This window comes from Miniopterus schreibersii, assembly GCF_964146895.1.
Source record: "Miniopterus schreibersii genome assembly, chromosome: 1".
Lineage (NCBI taxonomy): Eukaryota > Metazoa > Chordata > Mammalia > Chiroptera > Miniopteridae > Miniopterus > Miniopterus schreibersii.
This window is the reverse complement of record NC_138101.1, coordinates 74,160,507-74,180,737: the sequence shown is the minus strand read 5'-3', so window position 1 is coordinate 74,180,737 and position 20,231 is coordinate 74,160,507. Positions and strand designations below refer to the sequence as shown.

General features: G+C 42.9%; 1 protein-coding gene across 3 annotated transcripts in view; it reads left to right on the top strand.

Moving 5' to 3' along the window:
• The window catches only part of IL15RA (interleukin 15 receptor subunit alpha), a 45,576-nt gene that overhangs the window by 19,162 nt on the left and 6,183 nt on the right, over window positions 1-20,231 (top strand). For all 3 annotated transcript variants that reach the window (XM_081159142.1, XM_081159141.1, XM_081159143.1), the window contains exons 2-6: window positions 3,994-4,188; window positions 5,737-5,829; window positions 8,016-8,204; window positions 8,737-8,769; window positions 19,110-19,194. In XM_081159142.1, coding sequence (XP_081015268.1) covers window positions 3,994-4,188; window positions 5,737-5,829; window positions 8,016-8,204; window positions 8,737-8,769; window positions 19,110-19,194 — 595 coding nt within the window. The remainder of the gene's footprint in view (window positions 1-3,993; window positions 4,189-5,736; window positions 5,830-8,015; window positions 8,205-8,736; window positions 8,770-19,109; window positions 19,195-20,231) is intronic.

Here is a 20,231-nt window from a genome sequence, read left to right as displayed (position 1 = left end):
TAATATATGAAAAAGAATAATAAACACCCATGTACATACCAGCTTAAGAATCAGAGCATTAAAACAACTTTCAAAAGCATATTTAACAGGTAAAACATTGGTACTGTTAAAAATTCAGAAAGTATAAAAAGGCATCCAGTAAAAAGTCTCTCCCATCGCATCTCTCACTGCCTCACCTCCAGTGCAAATAGTTTCTTGTGTATCCCTTCTAAGATTTTATGTATAGATGAAAAATTGTGTATAGGTATTGTTTCTTTTTTCACTGATGGTAGCATATAATAATAGTGTTCTGATCTTTTTCTTCTGAACCTAACAGTGTATCTCAGAGATCTTCCCACTTCAATGCATAAAGAACTTTATTCGTCTACTGTAAAGAGCTTAGTAGTACTTCATTATGGAGTTGTACTGTGATTTACTTAGTCTCCTATGGAGGACCTACAAGGTAATTTACAGGTACTGGCTAATATAATCAGTAAGTTTGTACATACTCACTTTATAAATATGCCAGTATACCTGTAAGGTAGATTGTTAGAAGTGGAATTGCTGGGTTAAAGGATATGTGCATAAATGTTGTAACAACATTTCAGTGGTATGCAGATATATCTATAAAACAAATTCCTAGAAGTAGAATTGTGGGGCCAAAAAGCATGTGTATTTAGGTTGCAAATATGCCCTCCCTGGGTGCTCTATGAGCTACATGAAAGTAACATGGTATATTAATCAACTTTTGACTCTTTTCTAATTTGGGAGCTGAAAGTGCTGTCTTCTGTAGTTTCATTTTATACTTCCTTCATTGTGAAAGAGGTGGAGTATTTTATATTTAAGAGCCACCTGTGTTTCCTTCTCTGTGAACTGTGTGTTCATGTTTTTTTCCTGTTTTCCCGTGGGATTAGTATTCTTGTTATTGATTTTCAGGAGCTCTTACCATGAGAGAAAGTAGCCCTACATGATATGAGATACAATTTTTTTCCATTTAGTCATTTGCCTCTTGACTGACTTTGAGTTTTGCCATGTGGAAAGGTTTCTATTTTTATGTGGACTATATTACATTTGCCAGCCTCAGTTACCCTGAGGACACCAGTTCTGTGCTGAATCACTGGGCAATTGGTCTTGGTAACAAGGGCAGTGGTTTATGTAAAGGCTACATAGAGCCGTAGCCGGTTTGGCTCAGTAGTTAGAGAGTCGGCCCGCAAACTGAAGGGTACTGGGTTCAGTTTCCGCAAAGGGCACGTACCTAGGTTGCAGGCTTGATCCTTGGTCCTTGGTTGGGGTGCATGTGGGAAGCAACCAATCGATGTGTCTCTCTCACGGCGATGTTCCTATCTATCTCTCTCTTCCACTCTCTCTGAAAAGCAATGGAAAAAATATCCTCAAGTGAGGATTTATAAATAAATAAATAAATAAATAAATAAATAAATAAATAATAAATAAAGGCTACATAGAGCAAGGGTTGGCAAATTTTCCTGTAAAGAGTAAGAGAGTAAATAATTCTGACTCTGTGTGCCATCTGGTTTCTGTTGCAGCAACTTGTCTCTGCAGTTGTAGTGTGAAAGCAACTGTGCGCAAAACATAAATGAATGAGTAAGGCTGTATTCCAATAAAAATTTATTGACAAAAGTAGGTGGCAGGATGAACTTAGCTCATGGGCCATTGTTTGCTGACCCCCAGCACAGACACAGTTAGGGACCTTCCTACTCTAGTCTGTGAATCTAACTGCCACTATATCCGCTCTTTCCCTCAGTCTACCCTCCTTGGCAGAAAGACTGCTTCACTCAGTTCTCTTGGCTGAGTCCCAACCTTCTTGCTTGCTGATGTCCCAGCTGCTCAGCAAAGACTTATTCAGGTTTCCACACCTGGAACCAAAAAGCCAGCTTCCCAGGCAGCCCACAGATTTTTATGCTTTACAGCTAACTTGGTAACCTTGGTTGCTGCCCTGTGCCAGCACCTCAGCCAATGAACCACTGAGCACATATACACACTTCAGTAATGGTGGGGGGACGATACTTTCTCAACACGTCCTTACAAGCTCCAGGACAATGGAAAATGCTGCAGAAAAATTTCCCTCTGTGGGACTTTCCTTCCAACACAGCCCACTCTAAGTTACCTCCACTGCCCCAGGCAAGGCTTGGCCTCAGAAACTAATTCTTGCTCATCTCCTCTGCATGCATGAAAACCTAAAATGTACTGAATTAATGGGAAAAAGAGTATAAAAATCAAACAATGGTGGTGTCAGATGGGTACTAGACTTATTGGGGTGATCACTTCCTAAGTTTTCTAAATATCTAATTACCATGCTGTACACCTGATACTAACATAATAAATAGTGTATGTCAACTGTAATTAAAAAAAAATAAATTTTTAAAAAATCACATAGTTGTTTCAAGTGGCTAAAGAAAAATCTTGCTTTTTAACTTTTTCTGCAGTAGATTGATTCTGTTATTGGACAGGACCTCATCTTAAACAAGAATAAACTAGCAATCTTGGTTTGGAGCAAATGTGGTAGAAAAATACATTGGCTGGTCCTCACCTTTTAAGAACTAAGGGCCCTTTTGGGGTTTCTTTATAGAACCCCAATCTACAAAATTGGTGCCAAGGAGGATACTGTTTAACTATTATCAAGGTCTTATGAACAGATTCTTTCCTGAGATCCACTGCATTTTACATTAGGTGCATGGTAAATAATGCCAATTTCACTCATTTTTTGCCTAGTGAAAAAAAAGTTAATTTTTCTTTTTTGCAAGTTTTGTTGTTACATAATGTAGAAAAAAAATCTAACATACTCCTACAACTCATTAAACTCATTAAATGTCTTTAACATTTATGTTGCATGCTTTTATATAGGAAAGAAATTTTTCCAAGGATGCAAAAATATCAACAGGCCATAAATAATTAACAAGTCAGTAATAAATATGTCTTCAAAATGGAAATCGCTAATATTTCAGTCCTTCATTTTCTTCTTAGGCCAATATCCTTAGATACTAATTTGTGAAACTCCTCATTTCCACAAAACAGAGCGACGGCCCCATTGCCAGGACTTTTAGCTGAAGTTTTGGATTCAGAGTTTAATTCCAGCTGTCACAAAAGTAGAGCCGTCTGGGGAAATTCACCTTGCCTCTGGTTTCTTCCAAAAAAGTGAGAAGAATTAGATAAGCCAGTTATACATGTAGAAATTAAATAAATTGAACTCACTTAGATTAGAAGATCAGACTTAAGTCTGGTATTGAAGAAGAGAGTTCATCCATTCATTCTTTGAACAGTATTTCTTGAGCACCTATTCTTGCCAGGTACTGTACTAGGCTCAGGGAATACAATGCTGGGAAAAACAGACATGACCACTACCCTCTATAGCTTACAGTGCAGATGGTGAGACATACATCCATTACATCACCTCGACATCTTAAATACAACTGTGAAAATGACTGTACAGGGAAAGAACACAGAACTATGGGGCCTGACTGACTGTAGGGGTGAGGGAAGACTTTCCTGAGGAAGGATGACAGAGGGCCAGCCAAGAGTGGGGTGAAGGGAGGGTGGGAAGGTCTGGTAAGTGGCATAAGGGGACCAAAGGCCCATGTGGCCAGGGGAAGAGTAGCTAGAGAGGAAGGCAGGTCCAGTTCTGGAAGATCTTTAAAGACTTAAGGATTTTAGTTTTTATCCTAAGAGCAGCAGAATGTCAGGAAAGAATGAAGCCACCAAATATGCATTTATAAAGATGATGCTGGCTGCCTGGAGGCTATTGCTGTTTGTTTAGGCAAGAGAACGCAGAGGTTTGGTGTGGGTGAGGCAAAAGAGAAAGAGAGAGATGGACACCTTTGAGAGAGATTGAGGTTGGGGAGGATGGGAAGTGGAGGGTGAGGCAAAAAGGAGGTTTTCATTGGTAACTCCTCTATCTCTAGCTGTGCTGGATGGCTGGTACCTGAGGCAAGGCTTCTGGAAGACTTCCGAACAAGCTGAAATTTGTTCATCTCTCCCCTCTTATCTGTACTTTTGCAGGCACCACATGCTCTACTCCAACATCTATTGAACACGCAAGCATCCAGGTCAAGAGTTACAATGAGAACTCCAGGGAGCGGTATATTTGTAACTCTGGTTTCAAGCGTAAAGCCGGTACATCCAGCCTGACTAAGTGCCTGCATAACGAGGACACAAACATCACTCAGTGGACAATTCCCACTCTCAAGTGCATCAGTAAGTAGCCATCCCTTCCCCGTCCCTGCCCACCACCCTTGCCAAGGACACAAAGACAGCAGTGCTTCAATGTGGATCACTGAATGAGCCCATCTGCGGGGCCAAGAGATTTGTGTTGAGGTCTGAGGCTGAATAAACCAATGGACCTCTAAACAACACTCCTGGAGGTGGAAATACATGGGTTTGTGGGGAAGGTGTCACACAATTTTGGGTTCAAATCTTGCCTCTGCCACTTATCTAAACCTATGAGACCTTGGGCAAGGGCCTTCACATCTCGGAACTCTAGGTTTCTCATCTAGAAAATGGACCCAATGTCAACATTGTGGCTTGTAGGAAGATTCAGTGAAACCTGGTAAATATTAACTGTTATTACCATCAGTGCTTTTTATGGTAGCAAGAATTTGGCTACAGACAAGGGTGTGTGCTCAAGCATGCTTGCTTCCCAGAGAGCTTTTCCAATGTCTCCCTAGGAGAGAGCCTGCAGGGAAATTATTGCCATTCTCCAATGGTATCCACCCGAGGAGACTGGGAAGGCACATGGGACATAGATTTCCTAACTCAGTCACCTAATTCTGGTGTCCAGCCAGCGCTCCAGAGCCAAGTGTGAGTGAAAGTTACCAGAATCTATTTTTTTAAAACCATCTACAACTGGATAACCATGCCAGAAAGAGCCAAATAATCTTGTGGTGGAAGCCAACTGTGCCATTTCCAGAAATACTAATCCCCTTACTCTAGAAAAATAAAGATTAACCCACTGTCTTCCAAGAGAATTCTGATTTAACATTTATTGCTTACTTGGTGCATGTCCAGCAGTGAGTGAGATACTTTCTCATATAACATTTGTGAAAATTCCCAACTTCTCTATGGGGGAAGCAGATGAGGGGAGGTTGTTCTATAGCAAACTCACTCTGTTGTAGGACTCCTTGGAGAGCTGGACTTTTTCAATGAATTTGTAGTGTTTAGATCACCTGGTGCCTGCTCCCCCTCCCCTCCCCCTCCCCTGCCTCCTGCCTCTCCCCCTCCCTCTGCATGACTGTCATGCAGACATCAGAGGCAGGGCAAAGAGGAAGCCTTCTTCCTGATGCAGAGGACTGACAGCCCTTCCTCCGGACTATCGTTTCGAGGATGCTTATGTATACAGCCTTGGAAGATGGAAACAGCACCTCCCTCTGGAGAAAAGGCAGACATGGTCATGCCATTAATAAAAGACTCAGGTTTCCTGAGTTCAGGCTTCCTCTGCTATGATGCAGCCCACCAAATATACCCGTTTAGGCCCATCCCTGTGGGGCTTGGGTAGGAGGGAATTGATGCAAACATAGTGATGCTCCAGCTGCCTGCTGTGTTTACAGTCTGTGTTTGCATTTGCATGAGAACTACAGGTTGGGAAACATTGATTGTAGTTTATTTCTTGTGCTTCTGATCTATCCCAGGAAGCCAGATGTATCTGTTTTGAAGTTGGATATTTATTTTTTATTTATATCCAGTTCTGAAGCCTCCCCAGGTTCTACCCTCAGGATCATAAATGCTATGTGGTTGTCCTCTCTTTAGGAGACCCCTCCCTGACGCATCAAAGGCCATCTTCCACAGTAGTGCCTGCAGGGGTGACTCCAGAGCCAGAGAGCCCCTCTCCTTCTGGAAAAGGTAGGAATGTGGGAAACTTTTTAAGGACTCTCATTCCCTGCTAACACTCAGGTCCCCACAGATCTCTGGGATTCATGGACAACTGCTGGAGTTCCACTACAAATTTATGTAATAGAACTAAAATTTTTAAAATCAAGAACAAAAATTTACTTTAGCTTAATTTTCTGTTTTAAATCAAAGGGAATTGATATCCAGGTTTTATATGTGCATGATTAATAATGGTTTGAAATCCACTCTATGTGAGATCAAACTTAATTGTAGACTGCTGCCCTAATCAAAACCAGGGAGGGTCTGAGGTTTTTGCCTCCCTTGTGTGTAGCCTGCCACGGTTTCAGGGGTACTAGAACAAAACAGAACATTCCTGGGTCAGAGACTTGTTGTGGCCATCACTTTGTAAAGTATATAAATGTTGAATCACTAAGTTGTATATCTGAAACTAATATAATGCTGTATATCAATTATAAATAAAAGTTTTTAAAAGCAACAACAAAAAAAACAGTGCATGAGTTCTGATTCTAGAAGGAGCTCTGTAAGTGTTAATGAAAAAAGAAATGACTTTCAGAAATGTGAGACCCATCCATGCAGAATTGCCTCCCAACAATCCTAAACATCAGCGAGTTAACTATGATGGCTCTGGTGTAGCAGCATTGCACAAAGCTGCCAACATTCCATATTTCTACTGAGTCTTAGGTAATCATCTTTCCCAATTTCCTCAGCACTGTCAAAATGTTAAGAAAATTCGAAATCTTGGGTGCTAAATATGGTGGGACAATGTGCCCCATGTCCTATGATGCCCTTACTTTACACTTAACTCCTGATTTTTTGTGTCCCGTTATCCAGTCTGTGGCTTTTCCTGGCGCTTGTCTCCTCCCCTCCAGGCACAATCATCCCGTTATGCTTGACAGGCCTTCCCTAGAGAGCTGGTTCCTAACCTCAGCTGTCCACTGAGGTCACCCTGGAACTCTGGAGAGCCATCTGAGAATCAGAATTCCAGATGCTCCCCTGGTGATTCATAGGTAGCCAAGGCTGGGAACCACTGCTGAAGGGAGGAGGGAGAGGCCAGAAAAAGGTTTCATCCCTAGTTAGTAGGTTGAGGAACTGTCCAAATTTAAGTTTCGGGTAATCCTAAAGCTCCTTTGATCTAAGTCACATCTGGTTCACCCAATTGATGAGAATAAGCAAGTGGCTTCTCCCAGCCCCACCTTCGTGTGCCAAACACTTGATCAGATGAAACTGCACAGTTGGAATCTCAGGTGTGAGAGTATCATCTTTGATGTGGGCACTTGGATGGGAATGCTCTGGGGGAACTCTATCTGCAAAATACCTGGAGTTGCTAGCAGCCTGGGTAGTAAGAGGTAGTGACAAAGGATTAAAGGGCATGAGGATGTCTCATAGCATCTGTGGCTGGGATTGCATGGGAAAGTGGCCCAAACAGCGTGGCCGGGCAGCCAGAGATGCTGAGATTGGGGCAAAGGCAGGACAGTCTTCAAATACACTCTATTAGTTCAGATGGGCTGAATCTCAGGCTTCCCCTTATTTAGAAGTTTTGTGAAAACATGTACGAAATAAATTAAAATCAGCATCCCAGAAGTCTCATCTTTGGCAAATATAGTTCCATTCGTGTGGGGTGTGTGTGTGTGTGTGTGTGTGTGTGTGTGTGTGTGTGTGTTTAAGACTAGCCTGGCCGGGCGTGGCTCAGTGGTTGAGCATTGACCTAGGATCCAGGCGATCGGGGTTCGATTCCCGGTCAGGGCACATGCCCAGGTTGTGGGCTCAATCCCCAGCAGGGAGCAGCCGATCAATGACTCTCTCATCATTGATGTTTCTCTCTCTCTATCCCTCTCCTTTCATCTCTCTGAAATCAATAAAGATATATTTAAAAAAAAAAAAAAAAAGACTAGTCTTCTTTAGTAAACAAGCCTGGATCTACTCTTGTTCTCTCAATAAGGCTGCATCTAGTTTACTCTGTAAATGCTCTAGCATTCTCAAAAGTCTTGTGGCCACCCTGGATGGGTGACTACGTTATGCACTTAAGGGATTTTCGTAAAGAGCCCTGGAGCATGTGCTGGGGGAGGGCTAGCCCGCGGCGGGCTGGTTAGAGCAGGTATTAAGTTCACTCTCTTCTGGAGCTGAGAAAGTGACTATTCTAAACATTTATGTTCTCCATGTGTTGCACCTTCCTACAGAGCCAGCTTTCACTTCCAAATCAGACACCACAGTGGCCACAAAGCCAGCTACTATACCAGGCTCCAGGCTGATGCCATCAAAACCTCCTTCTGCAGGAACCACAGGGGTAGTCAGGAACCCCCAAACTCCATCTCAGGCAACAGCAAAGGCCTCGGAACACACTCCCACCGCCTCGCTCGAGAAGCCAGGTTAGCACTGGCTTTGCCCACTTTAGGGGAGGTCAGCTCTCTGCCTGCATGGCATTAAACCATCCAAAGTCAGGACAACTTACAACCCTCTGCCACCTGCTCTCTGCCACAGCCTTTTTGCTCTGGTCTCTATGTTTTGTGCTCCACCCTGGCTCAGTCCAGGGGAAAAAGAATGTCCATTTCCTGTTATGTGCCAAGACTCGCTGTATTAACCTGCTTTGCCAAGAATCAGTAATATCTGCCTCCTCCCAACATGGGAGAACAGAAGAAGCTTTCCACCCTCTGGAGTCACGATCTATGGGATGGAAGAGCTCTCGGTAACCTGTATCTTCTGTAAGGACACATTTGATTCTTACGCATGTAAATGAATTAATTGCCTTGCTTGTTCTTTGCTAAAATGAGTTTGGTTTTGCCAGCCGTGCATCTCTCAAGGCTTTAAGATGGGAACCAAATTGTCCAGAATTTCTCCTGCATAATGAAAACAGTGCCTTTGGACTACAGTCATAATTGAGCTGCAATCTCTTCTCTGCAGGTGCACATTCATACAATTCCACAGCTGTCATTGGTAAGTATTTTGTTTTCTTTTTTTTTTAATTAAAAAAAATTTTATTTTTTTTTTTACTTTTTAAATTTATCTTTATTGTTGAGAGTATTACAGGTATACCATTTTCCCCCGCAAATGACCCCCTCCACTTCGCTCCCACCCCCTCCCCAGGCCTTCACCCTGTTATTGACTGTGTCCATAGGTTATGCATATATGCATATAACTTCTTTGGTTAATTTCTTCCCACCCTCCACCCCCCTTCCCTCTTTCCTCTGAAATATGATTGTCTGTTGCATGTGTCAATGTCTCTGGATCTATTTAGTTCATCAGATTCTTTTGTTCATTAGCTTCTTCTTAAAGAAGACCCTTCAACATTTCCTGTAGTGCTGGTCTGGTGGTGATGAACTCCTTCAGCTTTTTCTTATCTGTGAAGCTCTTTATCTGACCTTCAATTCTAAATGATAGCTTTGCTGGGTAGAGCAATCTTGGTTGTAGTTCCATGTTTTTCATCACTTTGAATATTTCTTGCCACTCCCTTCTGGCCTGCAAGGTTTCTGTTGAGAAATCAGCTGACAGTCGTATGGGTGCTCCCTTGTAGGTAACTAACTGCTTTTCTCTTGCTGCTTTTAAGATTCTCTCTTTGTCTTTAACCTTTGGCATTTTAATGATGATGTGTCTTGCTGTGGGCCTCTTTGGGTTCCTCTTCTTTGGGACCCTCTGTGCTTCCTAGACTTGAAAGTCGATTTCTTTCTCCAGGTAGGGGAAGTTTTCTGTAATTATTTTTTCAAATAGGTTTTCAATTCCTTGGTCTCTTTCTGCCTCTTCTGGCACCCCAATAATACGAATGTTGGGCCTCTTGAAGTTGTCCCAGAGGCTCCTTATACTATTTTCATATTTCTGGATTCTTTTTTCTTTTTGCTCTTCTGGTTGGGTGTTTTTTGTTTCCTCATGTTCCAAATTGCTCATTTGATTCTCAGTGTCCTCTACTCTACTGTTGATTCCCTGTAAATTATTCTTCATTTCAGTTCCTGTAGCCTTCATTTCAAATTGGTAGTTTATTATGCTATTGATTTTCTCAGTTATTTCCCTAACCATCTGCTTAAACATCCTTATAACCAAAATTCTGAACTCTCTATCTGTTAGCTTCCTTGGATCTATTTCATTGAGTTCCTCTTCTAGAGATTTCTTCTGTTCTTTCCTTTGTGACATGTTTCTTTGCCTCCACATTTTGGCTGCTTCCAGGTGTTTGTTTCTATGTATTAGGTAGAGCTGCTATGTCTCTTGGAACTTGTAGAGTGGCTTTGTGTAGTAGGTGTCCTGTAGGGTCCAGTGGCTCAGCCTCCCCAGTCACCTGAGCTGGGCCTTCTAGGTGCTCCCCTGTGTGGGCTGTGTGCACTGTCCTGTTGTAGTTGAGCCTTGGTTGCTGTTGGAGTCCCTTGGAGGAACTGACCCCCAGGCCAATCAGCTGTGAGGACCAGCTGCAACTACAGCCAAAGAGCTGCTGTGCTGGAGACACCCCTATGGAGCAGGATTTACTTCAGTGGAGCTTTGGTTCACCAAGTGCACCCCTTGAGTGTGTCACTCGTGGCTGTGGTAGGGTTGTAATCCAGCGTGGTCGAGTCGGACCACCAGGTGCACTGTCTCTGGGGCCTCCCGGGAGGTACAAAGTCAGCCTCTGCAAGTGCCTTGCCCAGGGCCACCAAGCATGAGCTACACAGCAAACTGTAGCTGGCTGCTACTTGTGCTGGGCTTGGAGGTGTCCAGGAGAAGCCAAGCTATGAGCCAATGCAGCTGCTGCTAGTGCCAGGCCTGGGGCCGCTTATCAAGCTGCATGGGGCCGCTGCTGCTTGTTTGAGAGATTTTAGGAAAGTCCTAAGCATGAGGCTGGAGAGGCCACTTGCATGAAAAGCCCCTGGAAATGGCCTGGATGAGCTGCAGGTAGGGAGGGGCGAGGCCTCCGGGAATCACGGGGCGGGGCCACAGGTGAGAGTCAGGTGCTGGGGATTCAAACCCTGCCGGCTGTGTGCGGGGAGGACTCGCCAAAGGAGCCATGGCCTCTGCCAGCCCTTCTGCCTGGGAGGAAGCCGCCCCTCCACCTCTCGCCCCAATTCCAGGCAGGTTAGTTCCTCCCCGAGTGTCCCAGGTCCTTTCCAGCTGCTGCCCGGCGCTGGGCTCAGAGGGAGCGTCTCAGTGAGTCCGTGCCGGGCCCTTTAGGAGGAGCTGCTGGGGCTCCCACAGCCTCGGGGACCCTCAGGGACAGTCCCCGCTGGTTTCATAGCCCGGAGTTGTGGGGACGTCTCTTTCCGGCCTGGAGCCCTGGGCTGGGAGCCTGCTGTGGGGCTGGGACCCCTCCCTCCTCCGGGAAAACTCTGCCGCTGAGATTCCCTCCCGGGTTTCAACCTCGGCACCGGGTGTGGGCCCGCGGCCGCGTCTCTTCAATTCAGCCCCGATCCGCCCGCATCTGCCCCCCTCCTACCGGTCTCGATGCTTCTTCAGCTCCCTGGTTGTGGGGCTTCTGTTCAGCCATATTTCAGGAGGCTCTGAGTGACGGTGGTTCTGTATTTTAGTTGTAATTTTGGTGCGGTTGCGGAGGCGGCGGGTGCAGCCGTTACCTACGCGCCATCTTGTTTTCCCCTCCGTAAGTATTTTCCTTTGTGCTGGCAGTATTGATGCTCAGGGAACCTCGGTCCCAGGAAGCTGAACAGTCCTGGTTTGTGCCTGCTGTCCCACCGTGGTCACTAACAGCATCCCCTTTCACTCTCAAAAGTGTCTCAGTGTAGATAGTAAGCTACACTATCACCCGATTTATAAAATTCTTTATTTGACATCACTATTCTCATATTGGTGCCTTCTCAGTGACAGGCTCCTGATATGGAAACCAGAGAGCAGACACATCACAAAAAGGGCCTATTCAGCAATTCAGTTCTACTAAGCAGGGCTGGACTCTGCCCAGGACTTAAGAGAACACCAGGAATGAGTGCTGGGGCCATGGAGATGACGTTCTGCTGACACACAGGCTGCACTACTCTCCCAGAGTGTAGTGCACATGCACATACAGCCAGACTGTTCAGATTTCTCAGTCTAGAAGCCTTCTTTTTACCGAAGATGCACACAACACTAAGCCCAGGAGAGGGAAAATGTCCCAGGAAGTGTAAGGAGGAAAATGGAAAAGTGTTAGGAAGAATGAAAGACAAAGATGATAGGAAAGTTCAGAGAAGAGAGGAGAGAAAAAGAGAAAGAAGAGAAACAGAAGCAAGGAGGGAGACATCCAGGTAGTAAGAAAGGATCTGATACATTTGTCTGACCAGTTTTCAATGAACCAAAAACAACTCTAATTGCATATGGGCAAAAATTATTTCTATTTTTGATTTACAAGTCTTCCTGCTAGAGAAGGATTCATATTGTTGTGGTTACATTTTATCTGCATTAGTGTGATCTGGAAAAAAACACAAGTGGCTTTGGTCATTTCAGCAGATAGTTCATTAGAATGGTTTTGTGTGGGTGTGTTTTTTAATATATATCTTTATTGATTTCAGAGAGAGGAAGGGAGAAGAAGAGAGAGAGAGAAACATCAGTGATGAGAGAGTCATTAATCACCTGCCTCCTGCACATCCCCCTCCTGGGGATCGAGCCCGCAACCCAGGCATGTTCTGGGCTTGACGGGGAATTGAACCGCAATCTCCTGGATCCTAAGCTGACATTCGACCGCTGAGCCATGCCCAGCTGGGCATTAGAATGGTTTTAAAAAAATCAATCATATATGCAAAGGCAAGACATTGTAGAAAGGCTCTTTAAAGAGTATTTTCATGGAGAAATTATAGCATTTAATAACAAGGACAGAAACAAAAATATGTTTATCATTTAAGAGGAGACCAATAAAGAGGTCACCTAATTTTTCTTTTTATTTCACATACTACATCAATCTTTCTACAAAGTTTTAAAATTTGTATTCATTTTTTGAACTGGTAATATTTACACATGGTTTAAAAATAAAAAGTTACAAAAGGATATATAGTAAAAAGTAAGCCCTATCTCTGACTGAACATTCCTTTGCAGGAAGGAAGCAACTCCTGTGACCAGATTTCTGTTAACTCTTTCAGAGAAAGTCAGTATGTCAACAGCACACAGAGGATACATGATGCCAGCCAGTTAGACATTTTCTTTTCACTGTTCTACACCTTGTTAGTTTTCACATAATGATATATCTTGGAGATCCTTCCACATCAAAACATAAAACCACATCATTCTTTTTATTAGCGTTAAAATATTCCATTGTATGTATTTGCCACAATTTATTTAGCCAACCCCCTGTTTGGGCATGTGATTGCTGACATTCTTTGGCTATATTACAAACAATGATTAATTGGAAAACCTTACGTTGTTTTGCAAATGTGCAAGTATATCTGTAGGATAAAATCCTACCGTAAAATTATGGGGCCATATTTTCTACATAGATTTTCAAACTATTTTATTATGGGCTATAATCTATAATATATTTTTCCAATTTATGTCTTTCACTGGATTAAAATATCAGGAACTCACTCCCAAATTCTGAAATGTAATACAGTAAACATTAACTGAACAAGTACAATAGACAAAGATAGCTATGTGTAAGGAACTGTGAAAATACAGAGATTTAAAAGAAAAAACACACACCCAGCTTTAAACCTTTTCTATTGTATGAATAAGATTTTCTTTTTTCAAGCTGCTTAAATATAAAAGTAGACATGTTACCCTGGCCTGTGTGGCTCAGTTGGTTGGGTGTCATCCTGTGCACTGAGAGGTCACTGGTTCAATTCTCCGTCAGGACACATGCCCGGGGTGCGGGCTAGATCCCCAGTATGGGGGGTGCAGGAGGCAGCCAATCAGTGTTTCTCTCTTCTTGATTCATCGATGTTTCTTTCTCTCCCTCTCCCTTCCTCTCTCTCTAAAAATAAAAGCAACAAACAAAAACATTAAAAAAAGATGTTAACAACTATAAAACAGAATAAGTAATTTAAGAAAGGAGATGAAAACTAGATATGTATTTCACTATGTATTATTTGAGTTTCATCTACTAAGAAGGTATACGCTAAAATGAAAATCATGTTAATTTTCTAAAAAACACTTAGTAATAATGCCTTCAAAGTACGTGACATACAACCTCAGCCACCTGAGACCCAAGAGTATGCTGAGGTCAGGTATCAGTGACAGAGGTATTCACTGGTTCCCTGGGCATCGGTGGGTGTTGCTATTTCCACATAAATAAGCAGTCAGTTGAGCTCATCTTTGTAAGAAAATATAAATGATGCTTTATACTATAGTGGTTGCTCAGTAAATGTTAACTTAATGTTTTAATCAGCCCATTGATACTACCAACATCATAATTTGTTTTTTTAAATAAGGTTATAAAACATATCACAACTTTTAAAGTTGCTTTTATTAGTTGAACAGAAGTATTGAATAAATAAATGTTGAATGAATGAGCAAATGGGGAAGTAAATTTGAGGGCTTTAACATTTAAATAAATATTCAGGAAGCGTGGCTCATCATTTCATTGTCTTAAAAATCTATGCCTCACTTGGCAGCCCTTTTTATCAATAACTTTATCCAGTTGTTCCAATATCTGGTCTCTGATCCTTGACTAAGCTATTCTTGAAGAGCCTAAATTGTAAGATAAAAGGTCAAAATGTCACCTATGACAGTGTTTACGTGGCCATGTTCATTTAGACACTAGGAGTGAGGAGTTCATTTTTCTGTCACATCTGAAATAAGTTTGCTAGAGTCAATATGCTTGGCCTTTACTAGGAGCTATCTCTATAATGCTCATCTGTTCAATCAATAGAAACTGAGATCCTACTTTGTGCCAGGTGTGGTCTTAAACTCAATAAAAGGCAGATTTCTCATTAAAAAGCAAATGGCGGAACCCTCTGGACCTGATGTTGGCAGCAGCTGTGCCTTCTCTGAGACCTTTTCAAAAGGACATTTCCTGGCCTTCACCCACCACAGCATCCCTGCCTCTGAAGCTCTTGTCTTCTGATGTTTCATGGCCAGGGAAGTCCCATCACCGTTCCTTCTTCCCCTGCCACTCTGACCTGCCTCTCCACCAATTTTCTTTCTGGGACCCTGCTTCCACCTGCCTGGTTTGACGGCGAGGAGGGAGGTATTTTCTAAGCTTTGTCATCAGCATGAGGGAAGTAGGTGAGCTCTGAGATGAGTCCATGGAGCACCTTCCTGCCCGGCCATGTCAGAAACCTCCAAGGTCCTGCTGGAGCCAGGCCTCCACTTCCTTTCCCTACAGTGCATGGGCTCTGGGCAGTGGCTGGGCACCCAGCCTTCCCAGAGGTTTTTCTGGGAGGGACTCTCCATTGAGCTGGCTGGTGAGAAGGGACCTCACTGGGGAACAAGCAAGACTGACCATGTACTGTGCTTAGCACAGCACCTAAAATGTGGGGTTACTCACTAAATGCATCCCTTCTTTCCCTCCCTGCAGCCCTTTGGGAGTCCTGACCTCTTAGTGAGTGGGGAGGTAAGAAGCTTTCCTCCCTCATCTGCCTCTTCCATGGGCTTCCTTGAGGTTTGCCAAGTCCTATCCCACCCTTCAAGTCCCTGGTGCTAGGAAGGGGCTCCCCTGTGCTATTTGCCTGCTACATAAGGCAGACTCCTGTGGCTCCTCAGGTCCAGTGTGGGCTGCAAGAGGACCACAGACCCAGCTGCCACTGGGCGAGGATGGGGAGGCTCATGCGAGGTCTCAGGTCAGGCCTGGGAGCTGGTACTTTCTCCTGCCCTTCTCTTCCTCTTCCAAAGGCCAGGCTCCAGGGCAGGGACTGGGAGCCCTTGGGGAGATTCTGAAAAGGCTACAGCATTTTTAAAATAGGTTCTTGGGACTGGGTTTTGAGATTGAGTTGAAAGCAGAGAAAAACCTGAAAGTCAGTGACCCTATGGGGCAGACCAGTAAAGAAATCCCTTGACTATTTTATTATGTGGTTGTCTTTCCTCTCTGGCTTCCAGGTCCTCCGTGCTAGGTGAGGTCCCTGTTACAAATCAGGAGCACTGTAGAGAGAGCCCCTCTTTTGTACAAGTACCTGAATGCTGCAATGAGCAGATTTTTGTAAAAATTTTTATTAGTTTCTAATGTCATTGGTGATTCATTTCCTAGGGGCTGCAGTCAGCCAGGAACTTTTATAAGAATTTTGGGTGACTCATTTAGATGTAGTGTCCTTCTTGCCCCCTCTTCCTCTGTGTAATCTAAGTGCATTAAACATCTTTGCAGAACTAAAAAAAAAACACGAAAAAAAAACAAAAAAAAGCAAATGGCGCTTTAAGTGTACGTACTTCAACTCATGGAATGTTAATGGTTTAATCAATTAAGTATTGATTATCTACTCTGAACCTAACACTTAGAATGTGCTTAGTACAGTAAGAGATAGGAAAAAACCCAAAAAACTAGGAAAACTTCCAGGCATAATGAATTGACATTCTTACTTCAGAGTTGCCCATATCAAATGCAGACACACAAGGATGCTGAGCTCAGCAACATCGGAAATACTCGCTACTCTCTGACTGGCCTAGTTTGCTGGTACTGCTAAGGAATGACAATTTTCTGTAAATTCACAGAGGACATTTCATCATCCACACTGAATAGTGGCCCCTGGCTGCCTTGGGCCACCTTCTCTGCCCCAGGCCCAACATGCACTGTATGTTGAACTCAAGGCAGGTAGCTCCCGGCCTTTCCGGCCCCTGTGCAATAACACACTTTTCTCCTTCCTCTCCCAGACTCCAATCCTCCTCCTTCCTCCTTCTCACCAAATCTCTTTCACTTCCTTTTTCTCTAATCTATGTACCCCTAGGAAACACAAAAGGGTGGGGAATTTTGGCAGTTGATATCCTGGTCTATTGTTTTAGTGATTTTGGTTTCAATTTCTTTACCAAAAAGAAGAGGCCAAGGGTTTAAGTCACTGAGTTCAAATTGCTTTGTTTATATCATTGGCTCAGGAGCCCTCTACTCACTTAAGTTTGAGCCTGTGGCTTTTATTCACATTAAAAATAAACAGGAAGAAGCATTGTGAAATACATCTACTGTTTATATCAACTTGCCTTTTCCAATAAATCTCTCCATGAACAGTAAATGCATGCCAAGCTGATCAGTCAATGTGAAAAAATAGTTTACTATGGGCTAGAATCTCTGCTAATAAAAGATTCCTGATTTTTAATCCCACTGACAAGTAATGTTAAGTTTAAAAACTCAAACACATTTTTCACTAATTTCCCATTTCCTGCTACTTCTTTTGGAACAACTTTTCTATGCTTATTTCTACTGCAAGTAGTTTTGTTTTTACACTTTACTGGTTCTTATAACTTTACTATTGCTTCTGATTACAGTGTCATTGCAAAACTATCAGGAAATTTTTTTAAAAAGAAAAGAAAGATTATCTTCAATCCCACCATTACTTCTTTGGTATATATTCTTCAAGACTTTTCTGTGCATATGAACACACACATGGTTTACTGGAGACTATTTTTCCGTTCATTTTTTTGTTATTAATTCCCACACGAGGATATTTTTTTCATTGCTTTTTAGAGAGTGGGGAGAGGGGAGGAGAGAGAGAGCGGAACATTGATATGAGACAGACACATCAATTGGTTGCCTCCTGCACGCGCCACAACCAGGGCAGGCCTGGGAACAAGCCTGTAACTCAGGTATGTGCCTGGGAATTGAACCCCAGATCCTTTGGTGTGCAGGGTGACACTCTTAACTACTGTGCCACACTGGTCAGAGCTTGTTCATTTTTATTTCAACCAGCTTTTTTTTTACTTATGATATCATAGACATCTCTTCATGTTAATATTCACTTCATAATTTTTAAAAGCTGAATAATATTCCATTGGATGGGTGTACCACATTTTAACTAATTTTCTACTGGTAAGAGATTTAGATAAACATTTTAAAAATCATTTAAAATAATACTTCAGTGAATATTCCTACATATACTTTCTCATTTCCTTAGAATAAATTCCTAGAAGTAGAATCGGGGAGTTAAAGTCTGCGATCTTGTCTAAAGCTTTTGTTATGTTGCCAATTAGTCTCAAGAAAAACTGGACCCATTTACATGCCTTCAAAGCAGAGAATCTAGGTGTTTCCCCACATCCACATATTTAGCTGTTTTTCAGAAGGGTTATATTCTGAAGGGAATTTACCCTTGCCTACAAGGTTGTGTGTTGGTTGTCCAGGCACAGGACTGAAAAGCTTAACAGTCTAGGAGACGTCTGTGACTCATGGTCCACAATGAGACAACTGGCTCTCCAGATGTTCAGGGCTGTCATCTTGCATCTGGAACAGCTAGGTGACTTGCAGGGAGATTTCATAATATTAAGGCAAATTGGCCAAATCTGCTTGGAGTTTATTATTGACGCAGTGTTTTTGAAACAGTTATGTTCATCCTGCCCTTGGGATAATGAGGATCCCACGGCTCCAGTCTGATAAATCTCAAATGCTGTTGTGGCTGCTGGCCTTTCACCCTCAAATCCTCCCACCACTCCATGCTGTTCCTTTCAACTCAGTCAACATGTTTTTTTTCCCTTTTCCTAAGCATTACCTTATTCTGCTCTTATCTGTAAGACCTCTCTTATAACAACCCTCCTTTCTCTTTACCACCCTTCCTCTGTCATAAAAAGTAGCAAATACATAATGATAATGAAATTGGAAGAAAAATGGCACTGCAAGCTATCGTTTCTAAATCAGGATTCTGTGAAGCTGCAGAAAAGTGGGAAGCTGTGCCAGAGGACAGCTGAGGAGGATCCTTGCCATGTCTACTTTCTTGACTTTGGATTTAGCAGCAAGCATTTCTTCTCACAAAGTGCTGGCCTCATCCTCATATGTCCACCCCAGCTTCTGATCTCCGAGCCTCTCATTTCCCCCCTCCTGACTTCCATCCCTGCCCATGACTGTGTCACTCTGCTCAGGAACGACAAGGATTAGGAGCAGGGGTCATGGGATAACATAAATGAGGACAGTTTGTATTGGCAGAGCTGGTGGGAAAGGAATGTACTTTTCCCCCAGATGTAGGATAGACTGAATTGCATGGAACCTTAAATGTTAATAACAGTAAGCTGGTTGGGAAGGCGTTTGGATCTCTTTGCAGGAATGTAGACTGCAAAGAATTTTCAGATTCTTAGAATCTCATGGGGGGATAAATGGTGATGGATGGAGACTTGACTTGGGGTGGTGAACACACAATACAGTGTACAGATGATGTGTTGTAGAATTGTGCACCTGAAACCTGTATAATTTTGTTAACCAGTATCACACCCCCACCACCAAAGAAATGAATCTGCTACTGGGACTTTTAGCATGATATCAGCTTACTTCTCTTCTCTTACAGTGACAGCAATCTCCGTGCCTATCACTGTGCTTTGTGGAGTATGTGTGGTGGCATTTCTTCTGGTACGCTGTTACAAAAAATCAAGGTGAGTGGCACGGGAGAATCACACCGGACAATAGTCTTCCTTTCCTCCAAGAAAACAGCTTCATTCTCATGACTCTGGGCCTGCCTTCCCAGAGGAAGAATCCCTTTCCTGACTAGAGACACAGGCTCTCACTCTGACCCACCTCCATCTTGGCCAAAAGGGGTGTGGGGCCCTGGCCAGTGGCTCGGTTGGTTGGAATGTTCTCCCGTACACCAAAAGGTTGTGGGTTCAATTCCTGGTCAGAGGACCTACCTGGCCAGTGGGTTTGATCCCTGGTGGGGGCACTTATAGGAGGCAACTGATTGATGTTTCTCTCTCTCTTCCTTCCTCTGTCCTCTAAAACATATCCTCGGGTGAGGATTTAAAAAAAACAAAAGGAATGGTGGAGGTGAGCAGTCACTGAGCCAACCTTAGAGAGCCCTTCACTTTCCAAAGCAGGCCACTCGTCAGAAATGGGGCAGCCAGAACCTAACTGATGACACGGCACCAATTTTACCAAGAGCCAATTCAGAAGGAAAGAATGTGCCAAATAATCAATTTAATGGATATGCAATTTGTATCAATTCTTATCATATATTCATGAACATGTTCTTCAATGCACTCCCTAAATATGGATATACTTTTTTATAAACCTGCTCATTCATGTCAGCCTTACTTTTGTATTTCTAGTAATTGGAATTCTATATTTCAGCATGTGACAAGGTTGTTGCTTGCTGAAATTTCAGATCTTACTATTTTTCTAATCTTCAGGCATTTTTATCATTCTTTCATTAAAGCCTCAAGTGACATATCAGCCTTAATTTTACACTTCTACCAATTAGTAACCAGTACTTCAGCATTCCATATTGATATGGTTGCTCTGTATCCTTCCTCAGCCTTATATAATGAATGGATATCAGATGTGTTGAAAATAAACTTTGAGTTACTAGTAAAAAAATATTCTTTTCTAAATATCACATCAATATAAAGACTATACTGCCCTTTGAGCCTAACTGTGAAAAAAATGAATATTTCATGAAATGCTACTGCAAAGCCAA